Below are 19656 nucleotides of genomic sequence, written 5' to 3'. Positions count from 1 at the left end.
AAAAACCGCATGGCATTCCTTTCCTTCTGCACCCTGCCGTGTTCCCGTACAGTAGTTTACGACCACATATGGGGTGTTTCTGTAAACTACAGAATCAGGGCCATAAATATTGAGTTTTGTTTGGCTGTTTAACCCTTGCTTTATAACTGGAAAAAAATTATTAAAATGGAAAATCGGCCAAAAAATGAAATTCTGAAATGTCATCTCTATTTTCCATTGATTCTTGTGGAACACCTAAAGGGTAAACAAAGTTTGTAAAATCAGTTTTGAATACCTTGAGGGGTGTAGTTTCTAAAATGGGGTCACTTTTGGGTGGTTTCTATTATGTAAGCCTCGCAAAGTGACTTCAGACCTGAACTGGTCCTGAAAAAGTGGGATTTAGAAATTTTCTGAAAAATTTCAAGATTTGCTTCTAAACTTCTAACCCTTCTAACGTCCCCAAAAAATAAAATGATCACAATGATCCAAACATGAAGTAGACATATGGGGAATGTAAAGTAACAACAATTTTTGGAGGTATTACTATTATAAAAATAGAGAAATTGAAATTTGGAAATTAGCCAATTTTTGGTAAATTTTGAATTTTTTTTTAAAGGGTTTCTATCACTTCGTTTCACCTATTTAGCTTTCAGACACTAGCGATCCGCTAGTGTCTGCTTTATCTAACCATCCTAATATAAGAGCTTATTGTCCTGCCGTTTAGCTAAAAAAATAACTTATATAGATATGCAAATGAGCCTCTAGGTGCTATGGGGGCGTGATTAGCACCTAGAGGCTCCGTCTACCTTAACAAACTGCCGCCGCCCAGCGCGTCCCTCCAGCCCGCCCATCTCCTCCGGAATGCGATGCTCCTCGTATTCGGCGCATGCGCAGTGAATGTCTGATCGCTTCCCTGCTCAGACATCTCCACTGCGCCTGCGCCGATGACGTCATAGTGCTCCGAGGAACAGGCGCAGTGGAGATGTCTGAGCAGGGAAGCGATCAGACATTCACTGCGCATGCGCAGAACAGAGACGCGCACGGAGAGGATCGCTTCAGCTGGAGATGGGCGGGCTGGAGGGACGCGCTGGGCGGCGGCAGTTTGTTAAGGTAGACGGAGCCTCTAGGTGCTAATCACGCCCCCATAGCACCTAGAGGCTCATTTGCATATCTATATAAGTTATTTTTTTAGCTAAACGGCAGGACAATAAGCTCTTATATTAGGATGGTTAGATAAAGCAGACACTAGCGGATCGCTAGTGTCTGAAAGCTAAATAGGTGAAACGAAGTGATAGAAACCCTTTAAAAAACATTATTATTTTTTTGACTCAATTTTACCACTGTCATGAAGTACAGTACGTGACGAGAAAACAATCTCAGAATGGCCTGGATAAGTAAAAGCGTTTTAAAGTTATCACCACATAAAGTGACACTGGTCAGATTTGCAAAAAATGGCCTGGTCCTTAAGGTGAAAATGAGCCCGTTCCTCAAGGGGTTAAGTGCGGAAAATTGGCTTCTACCTCAGTTTTTTTTTGCCTTTATCTGGATCAACTTGCAGGATAACAGGCCTTATAAACTATGTTACTATGTATTTCCCACAAAACTACATATCAATCTGCTCAGCTCCCCCTGCTCTACAACCTGGTTGCACTGCATTTTCATGGTGAAAGGTTCCCTTTAAGTCTACCTGGCCAAAACATAATCTATGGCATATGATTAGATCGTGGTACCAACTTACCTTAGGTTCATGCACAAGAGAATATGCGTGCCGCCTAGATAAAAGCGCTGCATTGACATAATCTCTTTATGCACATATTTTGGGGAGAACAATTCATCTCAAACTGAATGTACAGTTGACAAGGGAGAAGAAGACATGTCTCTGTGACCAATAAGGTAATGCATTATATTAGGCCTTTATAGCCACGTTTGGTCATGTGACTGTCACGTTAAAGAGGACCATCCTAAGTGTTTCCCTATGGGGATAAAATGTCAGCAAAAATTGCAAGAATTCTGACATGATTGGGCCACGTTCACTCGTGGTGCAATTGCCATGGTTTTGCAGTGTGGTTGCAGTAACTTGTGATTTTACTGCAACCAGTAGTCAGTGCTCAGCCCTAAGCTTAAAGGGGTTGTCCCACTGAAAACATTCTACAATTTTCAAACCAACACCTGGATCTGAATACTTTTGTGATTGCATGTAATTAAAAAATTTTCATAACTACAGTTATTTAATAAAATGTGTATAGCGCCACCTGCTGTTTGTTCTTTTTCCTATTTCTTTGTCCTGCTTACTGAAAAGGCTGCACATGTTCAGTTTCATCCTTCAACTTCCTCCTGAGCTGTGATAGGGAGAGAACTGCAGCAGAATGGACACGCCCCTGAGCTATAATAGGGAGGGAGCAGGACACGCCCCCTGAGCTGCAGCAGAATAGACACTCCCCTTGAGCTGTCAGCTTGATATAAATCTAGCAGAGCAATGAATGGGGAGATCTCTGGATCCATGGGAGGTACAGGGCTGGTTCTAGATTTGTTAGAAAGAGATTGTCATGTACTATAAAAGATGTCGGATTTTCATTTTTTACATTAATCATGGGAAAAGCCCTTTAAGGTCAAATTCTACTATACGTAGCTGCCCATATATTCTATGATGCTACAGACATCAGTCAAATCCTCCAATGTCCACAACTGTCTGTGCTCAAACTCAGGGAGATCTACCCAAATCTCAGGTTATTTCTGGCTCCACGGCAGCCTGTCTGTGTCATGGACAGATGATCACATACACACACCACATTTTGCTGTACTTACTATAAAGCAGCACATACCTGTCACATCCAGGTGACGTCTCCTCGGATGTAGATCTTCTCCATTCGGTCCGGACAACTTCTCTCAGCCGCCTCATCTCTGCAGAGTGTGACACACAGACATCTTAGCTTCCTTACATTTATATCATCATCCCCCAACCTGGAGTCCCAAAAGTGTTATCCTGCTGCTAGCTGTGCCCCCAATACCCCCAGATACTATCCTAAAGAAAAATCAGTGCCCCCATAGTAATACTGCCCACTACAGTGCTCCCCACCGTGATAATGCTCCCCAAGAGTGCCCCCATTAGTATTAGAGCCCTCCAGTATTAATAATGCCCTTACAGAGCCCCCAGTACAAATAAGGCCCCCCTATTGTTCCCCCAGTGGTAATAAAGCTCTCTACAGACCTTCAGTAGTAATAAGGCCCCCATAATGCTCTTAGTAGAAATAAGGTGGATCTATATTCCCTCCTATAGAGCCCCCAGTAGTAATAAGAACGCCTAATGTCCCCTGGATTTGCAGTGCCACCTGTTGTTATATTCCTGCCTCCACCATACAGTCCCATGTAAATAACATCACACCATCTCTGCTGCCCCCTCCAACATACAGTCCCATGTAAATAACCTAACTCCCTCCTTACCCCCTCCAACACTATTTCCCTCCCTCCGCCATACAGTCCCATGTAAATAACATCACACCATCTCTCCAGCCCCCTCCAATATACAGTCCCATGTAAATAATATCCCTCTCTATCTACAGCCCCTCCAAAATACAGTCCCATGTAAATAACATCACCTCCTCCCCAGCCGCCTTCAGCATAAAGTCCCAAGTAAATATCACCCCCTCCCCAGACGCCTTCAACATGCCTTCCCGTGTAAACATCACCCCCTCAACATTCAGTCCCATATAAATAACATAAGTCCCCCCCACCAGCCACCTTCAACATACAGTCCCACGTAAACATTGCCCCCTGAACATTCAGTCCCATGTAAATAACATCACTCCCTCCCTCAGACCCCTGTAACATTCAGTCCCATGTAAATAACATCAGTCCCTCCCACAGCCGCTATCAACATACAGTCCCAGGTAAATAACATCACTGCCTTCCCCAGCCCCCTTCGACATACAGTCCCATGTAAATAACATTATCCCCTACCACAGCAGCCTTCAACATACAGTCCCATGTAAATAACATCACCCTGCCCCAGCACCCTCCAACACACAGTTCCATGTAAATAACATCCCTCCCTTCTACAGCCACTATCAACATACAGTCCCATGTAAATAACATGACCTCCTCCCCAGCCACCTACAACACACAGTTCCATGTAAATAACATCCCTCCCTTCAGCCCTAACATACAGTCCCAGTTAAATAACCACAACTCCCAGCATTGCTCTGCCTCTCCCTTCACTTACCTCTCCTGATGTAGCAGACATCACCTCAGCTTCTTCCCCTCTTCACTGCCGCCCTCTCCTGCACTGGTCACATGATGGTGACATCATCGCAGGTCCTTCTCAACCATTGACTGTTTTACTGGTCATATGACCTGTGATGTCACCACAGGTCCTTCAGCTCTTCCACCGCATTAGATTCCATTGTATTGCCGTCCTGTGGATGGCAATACAGTTATATCTATCAGGCAGGCAGGACATTCGGGGCCTGGGACAAAACAACAGGAGCCCAGGCCCCGAATGTTTTAACCTAGCAACGCCCCTGAATTAGACAGTCCAAAAACCAGTGTAAATGTCTGCACCTCTGCCAGTGCCACCATCTTGCTGTTTTGGACACTCAGGCTTATGCAAGAAACATTTGCAAATATGATTTATGATGTGAATCCTAAAAGTTTCTGAGAAAACAAACCAACATGTCCTTATAAGAAGCAGAATCCAGAGATCTCTCTGTAAGTCTAACAGGACAGATATTTACCCTGATATAAGAGTTTTCAAAGTGAAAACTGGTGTTCAGTGAGTTGAAGGGTATGATAAGGGCTAATGGTCATACAAAATACCCTTTTATCCTTTAAAACTTCAAGTGGGTCTTTTATACAGTATAGGCCACCAATATCAGACTGGAGGGGGTCTGATACCCAGCACCCCTGCTGATTAGCTGTTTGGGTGTAGCTCCACCGTGGGCAATAGGCGCCATAACTACTTGGCTTCATCCCCTGTGTAGTGGACAGAGCTGGTTACTGCAACACTGCTCCTGTTCAATGGGTGTGAAGCTGCAGTAACCAGCTCTGTCCACTACACAATAGGTGGTGCTGTGCAGTTCTAGTGCTACTCCCGAACAGCTGAGTGGCAGTGGTGACGGGCCGGCATTCCTGTCCTCAGCAATAGACACGCTGCGGCAGGAGGACCAGACCAACGCCAGAGAGAATGGCACTGAAGAAAGAGTGTGTATAGGACAATTTTCTATTCCGGGCTACTGCAGGGTTGAGATTTTTGATCATCTTGGACAACCCCTTTAATAAACCCCTTGCCTGAAAGTGGCTATATACCGAGACCTTATTATATGGAGGTGTACGCGCTTACTTGCACATCCATACAGCTATTCTGCTCCATGTTCAAAGAGGTCTATGAGAATCCACGGACTCATTGTATGGACATAAAACGCACACATCTCAATACAGGCAGTCCCCAAAATCTCAGCATACATAGGCAAAATACAGTATACAACAGTTACCAGTTTTGCCTCTGACTGAACAGGTGGTGGAGATGGAGGGCCTGGAATCCCTGGGATCGTAGGCACCACGGTGACGGGTCGGACAATCTATAAAACAGCAGAACATTGAAAAATGAAAAAAATAATCTCATAATACAACATTTATATTTTATTACACAGGCAGCTAATGTTCTAGAGGTTCTTGTAACTTTAAAGCGCAAGTCAGGCCACTCAAAAATCCCTATTAGGACAACCCATTTCCATGTGGGCACATGTCCATCAGAGAAGGGGAGGTCCCCCACATGGGACCGCCTCCTATTAATCCAGATCGGTAACCTGCTACAATAAGCCACTCCCATTCTGGAGGGTTTAACATGTTGTATTACATGTTCCCTCATTTATTTGAATGGGTACTGTGCAATACTAGGTATCCCCCACAGCAGTAAGGTTTAACCCGTCTAGTGGGTCTGCATTAGGAAAAAAGATGGTCCCGTTAGGACGACCCCCTTAAATAAAAAAAAACGGAAAAAAAAAACATTGCCTTAAATAACAATTTTAAGACACCACAGTTATACTCATCGGGTTCAGCAAATGTCGTAATGTACTCATCTTACACAGATATCGAAGTGCACATCCTTCTACATTTATATCTAAAGCTAAATTTTGAATTCGCTTGGCTTCCTGTTATCTCAGCAATGGTGGCAACAAGGCATTCAAGTCATATTTTAAGTCCTGTGTCTGACAGCAGAGAGGAGCTAAACTGAAGTCTGTTTCCAATGGCAACCAAGAGAATTTGGAAAAATTCTTGAAATAAAGGAAATATTCTATCCAAGTGTATAGGGGGGCATCATTTTGGGGTTTTGCACTTTAGGTCCTTCATATATATTCTCCATTCCTTGTAAATTCACTTCTGGTTATGGCTCAAAAATTGCATGTATGATTCCGGCCAAACACTCCATTTAAGGAGTTGTCCCATCTTGTACATTGGGGGCATATCGCTTTGAAATGAAGGGGAAGTACACTGCCACTGCTCCATTGACTTCTATGGGGCTTACGGAAAAACGGAGCCAGAGCTCAGCCATTTTTCGGCAGTCCCATAGAAATGAATAGAGGGGGGCTGCACATGCATTTTGTGGGCTCCGTTCTAAGGATAGGTGCAGGTTCCAGAGGTGGGATCCGCACCTATCAGACATTGGGGGCATATCCTGGCGATATGCCCCCAATGTCCAAGATAGAACAACCCCAGTAAGAAGGTCTTCCAGAGAGAATTATTTTGGTCAGGCTTTACAGAGTTTAAAGGGTGTACACAGCCTTTAACTCCTACTAATTCAGAGATAAGCCTAATGATATGCTTCAAATGCTACCTATAGTTTGTGCTGAGCTTAGTATGGCTCGATATGGAAAGTAGAAATGAAACATTATCAACATTTATTAAAAGTGTAGCTCCGCCTAATGATATTTTCGGTGGACTTTACATGGCAGCCTGTTACTGACCTCTGGCTGCTGGGGTGGCCCAGTACATGGTAGGTATACGAGTATGTTATGTATACTATATAGACCACAGCGTATAAAATCATGGAAAGTGATAAACAATCATGCCCAGTCACTGATGGTAAAGTGGTGATTTTGTAAATGGCATCATGTTATGACACTGTGCAGAATCATATTTACAGTGGAAATAAAAAGTCTACACACCCCTGTTAAAATGTCAGGTTTCTGTGCTGTAAAAAATTGAGACAAAGATAAATCATTTCAGAACTTTTTCCACCTTTAATGTGACCTATAAACTGTACAACTCAATTGAAAAACAAACTGAAATCTTTTAGGTGGAGGGAAGAAAATAAAAAATAAAATAATGTGGTTGCATAAGTGTGCACACCCTCTTATAACTGGGGATGTAGCTGTGTTCAGAATTAAGCAATCACATTCACAATCATGTTAAATAGGAGTCAGCATACACCTGCCATCATATAAAGTGCCTCTGATTAACCTCAAATAAAGTTCCGCTGCTCTAGTTGGTCTTTCCTGAAATTTTCTTAGTCACATCCCACAACAAAAGCCATGGTCCACAGAGAGATTCCAAAGCATCAGAGGGATCTCATTGTTAAAAGGTATCAGTCAGAAGAAGGGTACAAAATAATTTCCAAGGCATTAGATATACCATGGAACACAGTGAAGACAGTCATCATCAAGTGGAGAAAATATGGCACAACAGTGACATTACCAAGAACTGGACGTCCCTCCAAAATTGATGAAAAGACAAGAAGAAAACGGGTCTGGGAGGCGACCAAGAGGCCTACAGCAACATTAAAGGAGCTGCAGGAATATCTGGCAAGTACTGGCTGTGTGGTACATGTGACAACAATCTCATGTATTCTTCATATATCTGGGCTATGGGGTAGAGTGGCAAGACGAAAGCCTTTTCTTACGAAGAAAAACATCCAAGCCAGGCTACATTTTGCAAAAAGACATCTGAAGTCTCCCAAAAGCATGTGGGGAAACGCGTTATGGTCTGATGAAACCAAGGTTGAACTTTTTGCCCAAAATTCCAGAAGATATGTTTGGCGCAAAAACAACACTGCACATCACCAAAAGAACACCATACCCACAGTGAAGCATGGTGGTGGCAGCATCATGCCAAGGGGCTGTTTTTCTTCAGCTGGAACTGGGGCCTTAGTTAAGCTAGAGGGAATTATGAACAGTTCCAAATACCAGTCAATATTGGCACAAAACCTTCAGGCTTCTGCTAGAAAGCTGAACATGAAGAGGAACTTCATCTTTCAGCATGACAACGACCCAAAGCATACATCCAAATCAATAAAGGAATGGCTTCACCAGAAGAAGATTAAAGAGGACCTTTCACCTGTATAAACTATGGTAACTGAGTATGCTGACATGTAGAGCGGCGCCCGGGGATCTCACTGCACTTACTATTATCCCCGGGCGCCGCTCCGTTCTCCCGTTATAGGCTCCGGTACCTTTGCTTCTTAAGTTATAGTAGGCGGTGTCTTCCCTTGTCCTGTGGGCGTCTCCTTCTCCTAGGCTGCAGCTCTGGCCAATCGCAGCGCACAGCTCACAGCCTGGGAGAAAAAAACCTCCCAGGCTGTGAGCTGTGCGCTGAGATTGGCCAGCGCTGCAGCCTAGGAGAAGGAGACGCCCACAGGACAAGGGAAGACACCGCCTACTATAACTTAAGGAGCAAAGGTACCGGAGCCTATAACGGGAGAACGGAGCGGCGCCCGGGGATAATAGTAAGTGCAGTGAGATCCCCGGGCGCCGCTCTACATGTCAGCATACTCAGTTCACATAGTTTATACAGGTGAAAGGTCCTCTTTAAAGTTTTGGAATGGCCCAGCCAGAGCCCAGACCTGAATCCGATTGAAAATCTGTGGGGTGATCTGAAGAGGGCTGTGCACAGGAGATGCCCTCGCAATCTGACAGATTTGGAGTGTTTTTGCAAAGAAGAGTGGGCAAATCTTGCCAAGTCAAAATGTGCCATGCTGATAGACTCATACCCAAAAAGACTGAGTGCTGTAAAAAAAATCAAAAGGTGCTTCAACAAAGTATTAGTTTAAGGGTGTGCACACTTATGCAACCATATTATTTTATTTTTATATTTTTTCTTCCCTCTACCTAAAAGATTTCAGTCTGTTTTTCAATTGAGTTCTACAGTTTATAGATCACATTAAAGGTGGAAAAAGTTCTGAAATGATTTATCTTTGTCTCATTTTTTTACATCACAGAAACCTGACATTTTAACAGGGGTGTGTAGACTTTTTAAATCCACTGTATCTGATGAGTTCTACCTTAAAGGGGTTGTCCACCTTTCTTGTACTTTTGATCAGTGATCAGACCTGCAGTGGTGAACATACTTACCTGATCCCCCCTGTTGGTTTCCAGCTTCATCGCCCCACCTTATGCTCCTCTGGTCCGGTAGCTACCCATATCAACATCCTGTTTGATGTGGTTCACATGACCGCTAAAGTCAATGACTGGCTGCAGCGGTCACGTAACAGCGGGAATCAGTTAGTATGCCCACCATCAGGGTCCAGCCACACTCGGGGTGTGGGGATGGGGTCAGAAAAACGTACAAGAAAGGTCGACAACCCTTTTAAAATTAAAATATGTTAAATCTGAAAAAATATAACAATAATCAGATCATTATTAAAGTTATTTGTGCAAAATACTATCTTCAGTTCCATTTTAAAGCAAAAATGCAGGGACTGGCCACTAGAGGGTGAGCTTTACAATGAAAATCTGAAACGCAATTACAAGGGAACTCAAACAAACTATACCGGTATATTATATAGATATGCATATATAGTATATACGAAAAGACAGATCTGCGGGGACTGGATTCAGGACCATCAGTGGTTATAGTCAGTAATATTATATATTGTGGATACTAAATAAATTCTGCTGCTGCGGCATGGAGAAATGTAGGGGTCCTTCTCTATAGGTGCCGAGCAACATAATTGGAAAACACTAGTAAAGGAAATTGTGATCATCTATAGTGCTTATTCACACAACTGTATTTTAATTAAACAGGGCAGAGGATGAACCCGTCCAAGTCATTAGGGCTATTGCGACAACCTTTTTTTTTTTTAAACAGACCTTTGTGCCTGATCTGAGACGCTCACTGCAGATCCTATTCTTGTCTATGATTTTGCAGATCAGAATAGCCATTTCTATTTATGGGAATGAGAAAAATGGGATGCACACGGGAGCTACTGCTTTTCACGGATCCGGATTTCTCATGGAAAATCGGACCCGCAGTTATCAATATGCTCTTAGGTGTATATTATCAAAAGTTCAGTTCTGAGCTATGGAAGCACACTGCAGTAAGTACAAGAGTCACGTGCAGTAACATATATATATATACACACACAGTCTTTTTAGTAATGATCAGAATTATTATGTGTTTTTACAGGGAAGAACAGAACTCGCTGGATTCAGGGTAAACGGCCCCGGTTCTGCTGTAGTATCTAAGCCTCGGATCAAAGTGACCGAGGGGACTGCCGCAGTACTAAGACATTATCACCAGTCACCACGGTTTTCCAGTTCTCGGTTTTTGGCCAGTACAAAAATGTGACAACCCGTCAGCTGTTGCAGTGGCCACACACACTGGGTCACATCCTGTGCCGCCTGAAATGCTATTCTGTATGATCCCCAGCCAGGTCAGGCACCCCCCATATGTAGAGCCGCTCTCTCTTCAGTATTGTGTTTGAATGTAGCCCTCTCTACTGTGGTTTATGGGGATGTGAAACATTTGGCTGTTTTTGTAACTCTCGTAAACTACAGCAGACATAGGCTTGTATATGAACCCTACACTCTTTCCCTGGAGTTCCGAATGAGGCCGCAGGGGACTCCAATCTCCAAATGAGAGCAAGTTTCTGAAATGTAACCCTTTCATCAAATATTTATGGCCTATACTGTCGATATATATTATCACGTTTTATTGTGGCCCTTGGGAGTGGTGCTATCTGACAATGTGGCTCTGGGACCAAAAAAGGTGGTGCACCTCTGCATTAGATGAACGTTGGGCCGGGCGGTTAATCGAATGAATTCACCCTTGACAATTCAGTTTTTTTTTACAGAATTGTGAAATCGATTTGGCTTGCCCGCCGTGTCACTAGCCCCCCCCCCCCCCCCCCCCGGCGCATCACTCACTTGCACGCCCAACCTGCTGATTTTGGTGGGACAAGATAGCCATCTGATGTCTAGGGTGTCCAGATTATCCCCAATGGCAGATGTCGGGAGAAAGAAGGACTGAGCATGTTGGAGGTCAACATACTTTGTTCTCCAGGGAGATAAGCTGCGCGCTCAGCCAAATGAGCAACCTCCCAGCAACCATCTAAGGGTGTAAGGCCACCTTGAGGGTGGAGGAGACACATGGAAGTTGCATCAGCCTTACACATGTCACCAACTACTGCTCATTCTCAGATCTTCTCATGTGCCCCCATGAGTACCAGGAGATAAAGAAAATCCATTCTGCTATGTACAACTCCCTCCCCGCTGCTATCTCTGAGGCATTTGCCATTTTCAGACAGTTTTTGATGCCAGCGTCAGGAGTGGAGAATAACGTTTCATATCTACTCTTTTTTTCTTCTAAGATCTGCTCTGAATTAAAAAAAAAAAACACATTAAAACTGAGTGTGTGCAAGGATCCTGGCACTGAGAGAAGGCAAGGGTAAGAGCAGCGCTATGTGAGGAATAGCAGGGCAGTCATCTACGTGAAGGACCGCAAACGTTCTACAGCAGCAAAAGAGTTGGCAATTTTTAATGAAGACTATTTGGAATGTTTTTTTAATTTTCAAACTAGGAAGCAAATGAAAAATAAATAAAAAAAATTAGCACAAAGGCGGCAATAGCCTTTGCTAGGAGTAAAAGGCAAGGTATACAATAGAAGAAAACGGAAAATTCATATAGTGAAGGTAATCACCAATATAGTGAAGTGATCACCAATTCATATGTTAAGCCACAGAGAGATTTAAAAAACCGAATGCACGCTGAGCACTGAATGCTTGATTCAGATGGACATCCTGTTAATTAATACCAAGCAGAGCGGCTATGCAACGTACGGCGCTGTGCTTGGTGAGCACTGAAAAGGCCATGGTGCTCACAGGAGCGCCGGTGCCTTCTCACACAGATGATGGTGGGGGTCCTGGGTGTCGGACCCCCACAATCAGATGCTATTTAAATCTCAGAAAACCCATTTAATTCCTGGAAAACCCCTTTAAGCAACTCCAATGAATTATTCCCTATACCTTTGATGTATTGTGGTATATCATTTCATTTCTGGCATGCCGAGAGACACGGTGAGCCTTTAACAAAAAATTGTTCCATGTCAACCCAAAAGTATATATACATAATGACATCAACGCAGCAAGAAAGAAAGAAAGAAGCACTAGAGTCATTTCCGTGGTGCACTTTAAATGGGAATGGCATGGTGTGATGGACACGAGGGACATGAGAGAAGAATAACGTGAAGACCGCTCTATCTACACAGTAAGACCACAAGGAGAATTCACACACATACAGACTTACTGGGACTGAAGCAGGTATGTGTACATTGGAATTTGTGATTGAGGCAGGAATAGCAACAGGCATGGTTTGTCCATTAGGTAGATGTAACAATAGAGGAAAAGGTGCTGGAACTGGTCTGAGGATAGAAAAAAGCAGGGTTCCAACCTTAAGAAAACAAGTCAACCACAGACTTGGCAATTTAGAAAATTTGGGCATATTAGCCACGATCAGGCGAAATTGAACAGAACATTTGTAAAGTGAGACACACTTAGAAATCGGCTTTATTCCAGAGTTTATCAACCCTTCCCCCGTTCTACTCCCCTCGTTGGCACAGACCCTCAGATGCAGACCTTCAGTGTAGCCTGCTGTATCACTTCATTGCCAAGCGGTGACAGTCATAGGCTTCCTAAAAAGCTGCACAGTGCCGAGAGTTATTTCCTGTGCAGGTTCCCGGGTGGCCTATAACAACTACTGCTTGGAAGCTGACAGAAGGAGTCGTTTTTAGGAGATGCCAGGGGATCTTTCCATCAGCAATGACCTGGGGGTGCTAAAGCAACTAAACTTCAGGAAAAAGCCGATTTGGCAACTTTTGCCCACAAGTTTACTTTAATAATTCCAAAGATACGAGACGAATACTAATGTTTGTCTGCTATGGCAGTTCAACATAATAGTTCAGAAGAAAAGGAAATGTTGACAAAACTCTGCAGTCAGATGACTATCTTATCTCTAATTTAGGGGAGCAAGAACGTCATATGGGGTTATTTTTATACACCTTGAATTTTATGTGAATGCAGCCTTTGAAGGGCTTGTCCCACTAAGAAATATTACATTTCAGACACTTTTCATTTGGAATAATAAAAATAATAAAAAATCTTCAGTGTCATTGCTTTTACATACTTATGGCGCCATCTACTGTTCTTCTGATTCACTCTCAGAATGTCCACCTGACGTGTCCACTGCTGGTGGCCACACATGCTCAGTAGCTCAGTCCCACCCCTTTTATAGTACAAACCAGCCAATAAGAATCAGCAGGCTAGAAGCGTCTTGTCCTCACCAGCACTGGACACATTAGGCGGCTGTTCTGTCAAAGAACCAAAGGGACGGCAGAGGGCGCCATAACAAGTATGTAACACCACAGCAATTTTTCAATTTCAACTGGTTCTGTTTTGCATATTCTATAAATTAACCATCTAATTAAAATATTAAAATAGCCTCGACTTTTGACATTTCCTTAGGACATCATTCCTGATCCTGATAGTTGAACGCCCAGCGGGTCCTGGAAATACAGGACTATCAGAATTTCGCTTCATAAAATCTTAAAATAAATCAGTGACTTTAGATTTTCCATTAAGATTTTGGACATGCTAAAAATACTGGAGGAGATGTAATGGTCTATGGTGTCTGTTAACAGTGCCACAGTTTCAGTACTGGGGACGATGGTAGGGCGTTGAGGGTACTCACACTATGGGTCTGTTAGAAGGTGGCGCTTGGGTTATTACAGTGCTGGATGTTGGTGAAGGTACCGCTGGTTGAATAATAACACTTGAGTCTGAATTTGTAAGCAGCACGTTAGGAACTTGAAGTGATGGAGGCCGGACTATGGTAGATGTGGGCTGTGCGGTTGGCAATGGCACTTCCTATAAAAAACGGAGAGGACAATTTAATAGAAGATAAAACTACTGCAGCTTTACAGATCAACAGGGAAAATATCTGGATCTTTTAATTTCAACATAAAACAGATATACAAAGATAATTATCTTTCATCTCATTGGTAGGCAAACACAATAATAATGGAATTGTCAAGTACCATGTCCCTAGCAATCAGTTTGTCCTCCGTTCAATCTTCTACAGCTCTAGTACCACCGCTGTGGTGGTCCCCGCTGGTCCTGCAGCAAATACATGCTGTACATTCTTCATGTCAATGCTACCTGGTTTCAGCGATGATGCCTGCGTGCACGGCACATGACCACTGAGACCTTTATTGACTGATATGACATCATCGCTGAAGGGATGGCTGGAGATTGAACGGGTGAGTATTTTAATTTTTTTCTTATTTCAGGGTCTAGTGCCACAGGCCAAAGTTTGACTGATAACAGGTACCAAGCCTCAATATGAAAGAGGATCAGAGCTCGTCTAAAGGGGTTATCCGGTTTCAGAAGGGAACCAGACAACACTTGGGGCTTGCCTGAAATAGAAAATAGACGATTACTTACCAAGCACTGGTCACTGCCAGTGATACAACGTGTTGTCAATGTGACGTCACCGCTGCAGCTGGGTCAGTAGAGCCCCTCCAGGAAAATCGGACTGGCGGCGTGGGACCTGCTAGGTAATTAATCGTCTATACTTATTTTGGACACACCCTGAGTGTTGGCAGGTTTCCTGCTTATATTTTAAAGGGCCTTTCACAGGGTCCAACGCAAAGTGAATGGGGCCGAATGATCGTTATGACAATCATGCGTCGCCCATTCAGTTTGCAAATTGTGAGCAGAACATTCCCTGTTTATAAAGTGCAATGTTCTCCCGTAAAAACATTTGCCTAAGAAACAAACATTTGCTCTTCTGTTGGACATCAGTGGCACCTTTACATAAGGTAATTACTGGGAACTTACCGTAAGTTTTTTCGAAGGTTCCCGTGTTTTTGAAAATCACAGACAACCCTTCAAGCAGTTATGAGCACACATTTTACAGAACCTTGTAGACGATTAAAGTGGTTGTGAAGTTGGTAAATACTGAAGACCTATCCTCGAGACAGGTCATCAATATCAGGTAGGCAGGGGTCTGACTCCCGGCACCCCCCTGCAATCATCTATTTGAAGTAGTAGCGGCGCTGGTGCAAGCGATGCTTCTGCTTCAAAAGGACCTGCATGTTGTCGCGCTTGCAGAGGCAGTCCAGTTTGATTACAACTGCTCATTCCATTCAAGTGAACGGGGTGATCAGTTGTAATTACACTGCGCCACCTCTGCAAGTGAGAGGACATGCAGGTCATTTTGAAGCGGAAGCAGCACTTGCACAAGCGCCGCTACTGCTTCAAACAGATGATTGCAGGGGTGCCGGGAGTCAGACCTCTGCTCTTGAGGATAGGTCATCAATATTTGTCCACTGCAAACCCCACTTAAAAGAAAATTGCATGCGTTCAGGTCAAATACTAATAAATCCCAGGCTTTGTAACCTTTTCGTCACTTGTCGTAGACTCTGGATGAGGTAATGGACTGTCCTGATGTGTGGTTTCAACAATAACTGGTTCCTCAATCTTGCTTCTTATAACAGGTGTTACAAGAGGGGAAAGATCCAAAGGCATCTACAACACAGATTGACAAACCTGAAATCTCTGACATACAAGTGAGCAATTAGAAAAACAACAACCTGGTGCAGTCACCTGTACGACCTAGCTTGCTCTCTGACACAACGATGAAATGGGTTTTCTGAGATTTTAACACTGATGACTTATCCTTTGGATAGATCATCAGTATCTGATCAGTGGGGGTCCAACACCCGGGTCCCCCGCCGATCAGCTGTTTGAGAAGGCAGCGGCACTCACAGTAGTGCCACGGCCTTCTCTCAGCTTTTCCTAGGCCAGTGTTAACACGTTCATCGGTCACATAGCCTAGGCGCAGCTCAGCTCCATTAAAGTGAAAGGGGCTGAGCTGCGATTCCAAGTACAGACGCTATACAATGTACGGAACTGTGCTTGGTGAGCTGAGAGAAGACTACAGCACTACTGCGAGCGCTGGTGTGCTCTCAAACGGCTGATAGGTGTCAGATATTGTTGACTTATCCTGAGGACAGGTCATCAGTACAAAACTCCTGGAAAACCCTTTTAAGCCTTACCTAGAATTCCTAGACCTCGGCTAGACTCCACATCCATCTTACCTGCAGCACATCTAACAATGGCCAAGTCATGGAAGCAGCTCTGACCATGCTAAACTGCTGCCAGCACTAGCTAGGGGCCAAGGAGGACAGGACCAATATACTTTTTTGTTGACCTTTTCTTATGAGAAGTAGTGAGAACTTTCATTCTTCCAGGTTCTCTTTTTCCTTTCTTTCTTTTCTCCCCTAACTTCTTTCCTTCCTTTGGGTCTCTTATTCTTATGTACAGGTGAAACTCGAAAAATTCGAATATCGTGGAAAGTTCATTTATTTCAGTAATGCAACTTAAAAGGTGAAACTGACATATGAGAGACTCATTACATGCAAAGCGAGATATGTCATGCCTTTATGTGTTATAATTTGGATGATTATGGCTTACAGCTTATGAAACCCCAAGTCTCAATGTTGAGGTCCCCTTTGCTCAGGGGGTATGGATTATTTAGCTGACTAGAGTGTGACATCTTTGAGCCGAGAATATTGAACCTTTTCACAAAATTCTAATTTTAGGCTGCATTAATGCAACTCCTTTTAATTTGCATTACTGAAATAAATAGACTTTTGCACGATATTCAAATTTTCGAGTTTCACCTGTATACTGTTCTGGGGGTGTTTGATTTGTCCAATCCGTATGGTTTCCTAACTGTATGATGTACGTTTAAAAGTATATGTAGCACCATGCCATCTTAATTCAAAAAGCGTCTCCATGGTTTTGTGGCCCTATTAGTTAGAATATGCCCCCCTTGCAGCACACGTGAAATATTGCTTCAATAGTTGATTCAGTAACTATCTGCCCCCTGCAAGTCTCTACGTCTTTAATAAAAAAATTGTGATTAAAAAAAAGAGGCAAAAAGGTAAAAACTCCCTACATTCTTTTCTATAGGAGAATTATGCTGCCTATATAAGAAGACATTCATGTGTAAGGACAGACTTCCACCAACTGCATCTCCTCTCATGTAACAGCACAGAACGGTTGAACCAGAGGACACAGCTATGCGATCTCTCAGATGTCGGTGTGCCCCGGCTCCGAGATACTGGAAGTAATAATTTATGTACCTTCTTAATGTCATCATCCGATGCCTTCTTAAAATCATTTTCAAACGGACTTGCGAGCTCATTAAACAGACCAACTTCTTCACAGTTCTTCAGGAACCGAGTCGGGGTTGGGGTCTGATCTTTAAATTCAATGTAACAGAAATAAAGGATTTAAAAACAGTTCTACTTTTGTTGTCTTACTCTCCGTAACCCGTGAATGCATAAACTTAGAAAAACATTGCAAGTCCCAAAATCCACACTTTTAGAGCTATATGTAAAGAGCAAAAATAAAATCTTGGGGTGGGTAGGGCACCTGGATCATCCTCCCTTTAGTGGCACCAATTAACGGCTACCATAAAGGATGAGCGAACTTATGTTTTCAAGTTCGGCATACGAGGTTCGCGTTATCTAAGAATTCCCTTATAGATTCCACTACCCCGGACCATTCTTGGATCGGTGAGGGTTTCACATCCTCCACCAATCAGACGTTTCAGACTGCTTTGGCGCTGGCGGCTAACAGTGCATTGAGTGGAAGCAGAAGGCTCTGTACACAGTGTAGTTTATGGCACCGGCATATTAAAGCTCAGCTCACATTCAAGGCCACTACACCATGTACAGAGCTGTCTGTCTCCATTTCTGCACAAAACAGCTGATCAGTGAGGGTGCAGGGTGTCAGTAGGAAATACCTCAGTCATTACCTTGTTTAAAAAAAAATCTGCACTAAGTTCAGGTTGCAATCTTTAATCCTTCATTTATGTCTCAGTAAGGCCTCTTGCACACGAACGTGCGTGCCCTGTGGCCGTGCTGCGGCCCGCAATGCACGAACACCGACCGCGGAGCAGCAGATCGCTGACCCATTCACTTTAATGGGTCCGTGATCCGTCCGTTCCGCAAAAAGATAGGACGTGCTCAATCTTTTTGCGGAATGGAAGTATGGGACGAAACCCCACGGAAGCACTCCGTAGTGCTTCCGTAGGGTTCCGTTCTGTGCTTCCGTTCCGCACCATTCCGCATCTCCTGATTTGCGGACCCATTCAAGTGAATAGGTCGGCATCTGTGGTGCGGAATGCCTACGGAACAGCGCCAGCGTATTGCGGATCCGCAAATGCGGTCCGCAATACGGCCACGGAGCGCACACGTTCGTGTGAAAGAGGCCTAATACATGCTAGATGTGAGGTTTGTGTGTCCAGGATGATGCGGCCTTCACTAGCAGTCATACATCAGTACAGCTTCAGTCTTAGACTGTTCTGATTCCTTTTTCCACAGCTTATAAGGGGGATCTTCTCCCTTGTGCTTCTGACAACGATGCTAAAGAGTGTGTGATTTACCCCGTCATCCCCCATACAGAGTAGATTCTTTCCTCTTACTGTACACTGATACCTAGTCTGTACGATTGGCCTTCTTTCCCTGGCCGACTGCGTTTTGGGCTCTACCTATCTACACTCTGATACAGCACAGACTGTAGGTCTCTCTACTCGGTTATGCTGTGTACAACCTCATCTCTCTCCCTGAAGGTATTTTTAACACTGAGAGAAGGGAGTGGGAGAGAGGAGACCTGGCACAGCCAGAAGCAGTGTGCTGTCAGAATTATGTTAAAATCAACAGAACAACCAGCTATGTACAGCAGCTGCACAGACTCTACAGAAACAAAATGGTAGGAAGTTTCAATGAAAACTATTTAGAAAGTGAACATTTTCCCTTCCTTTTGCAATCAGGAAACAAACGAACAATAAAAAAAAGAAACTTCAGCTCAAAGGTATTCATAGACTTTAATGGTCAAATCTGCAGCGGACTGGGCCATACCGAATTGATATCAAGAAGCCAAGGGCAGTCCAATCAAATTATTAACATACAAAAGAAGCACTAACCTGCAACAATTACACTGTCGTTTCGGGCAGGGCCAAATTTCAGTGTCATCTCATGTTTATGCTTATGCACGGCCAAATGATCTTCATTAGTAAAACGCTGTTAATTAAAAACAATATATAATATCAATATAAGAAAATGTTTCCGTGCAATTTTTGTTATTTTAAGACAAAAAAAAACTGTTCTGGAGGCCACTTACAATTCTACAAATGTATGAGAAATCTTCTTTCTTCCATAGAAACCAGTTATATAAGTCTATGTCTGTGACGGCTAACCTCCGGCACTCCAGCTGTGGTAAAACTACAACTCCCCAAATGAATGGAGCATGCTGTGAGTCGTAGTTTCACCACAGCTGGAGTGCCGGAGATTGGGTCTAGGTGAATATTCCTTAAAAACATAAGTCTCCGAAAATATATATAT

The 19656-nt window shown here is 43.5% G+C and overlaps 1 protein-coding gene across 3 annotated transcripts in view; it reads right to left on the bottom strand.

The window, feature by feature from the left end:
- ATF2 (activating transcription factor 2) overlaps positions 1-19656 on the bottom strand; it is a 96119-nt gene that overhangs the window by 47050 nt on the left and 29413 nt on the right. For all 3 annotated transcript variants that reach the window (XM_040439626.1, XM_040439627.1, XM_040439628.1), the window contains exons 3-8: positions 19239-19335; positions 17392-17510; positions 15641-15769; positions 13932-14107; positions 12492-12606; positions 5466-5552 (exon numbers count right to left, since the gene is read on the bottom strand). In XM_040439626.1, coding sequence (XP_040295560.1) covers positions 5466-5552; positions 12492-12606; positions 13932-14107; positions 15641-15769; positions 17392-17510; positions 19239-19335 — 723 coding nt within the window. The remainder of the gene's footprint in view (positions 1-5465; positions 5553-12491; positions 12607-13931; positions 14108-15640; positions 15770-17391; positions 17511-19238; positions 19336-19656) is intronic.

The sequence above is a fragment of the Bufo bufo genome, chromosome 7 (assembly GCF_905171765.1).
Source record: "Bufo bufo chromosome 7, aBufBuf1.1, whole genome shotgun sequence".
NCBI classification, from domain to species: domain Eukaryota; kingdom Metazoa; phylum Chordata; class Amphibia; order Anura; family Bufonidae; genus Bufo; species Bufo bufo.
Note: the sequence above shows the minus strand (reverse complement) of the source record. Positions and strands in the feature narration are given on the sequence as shown.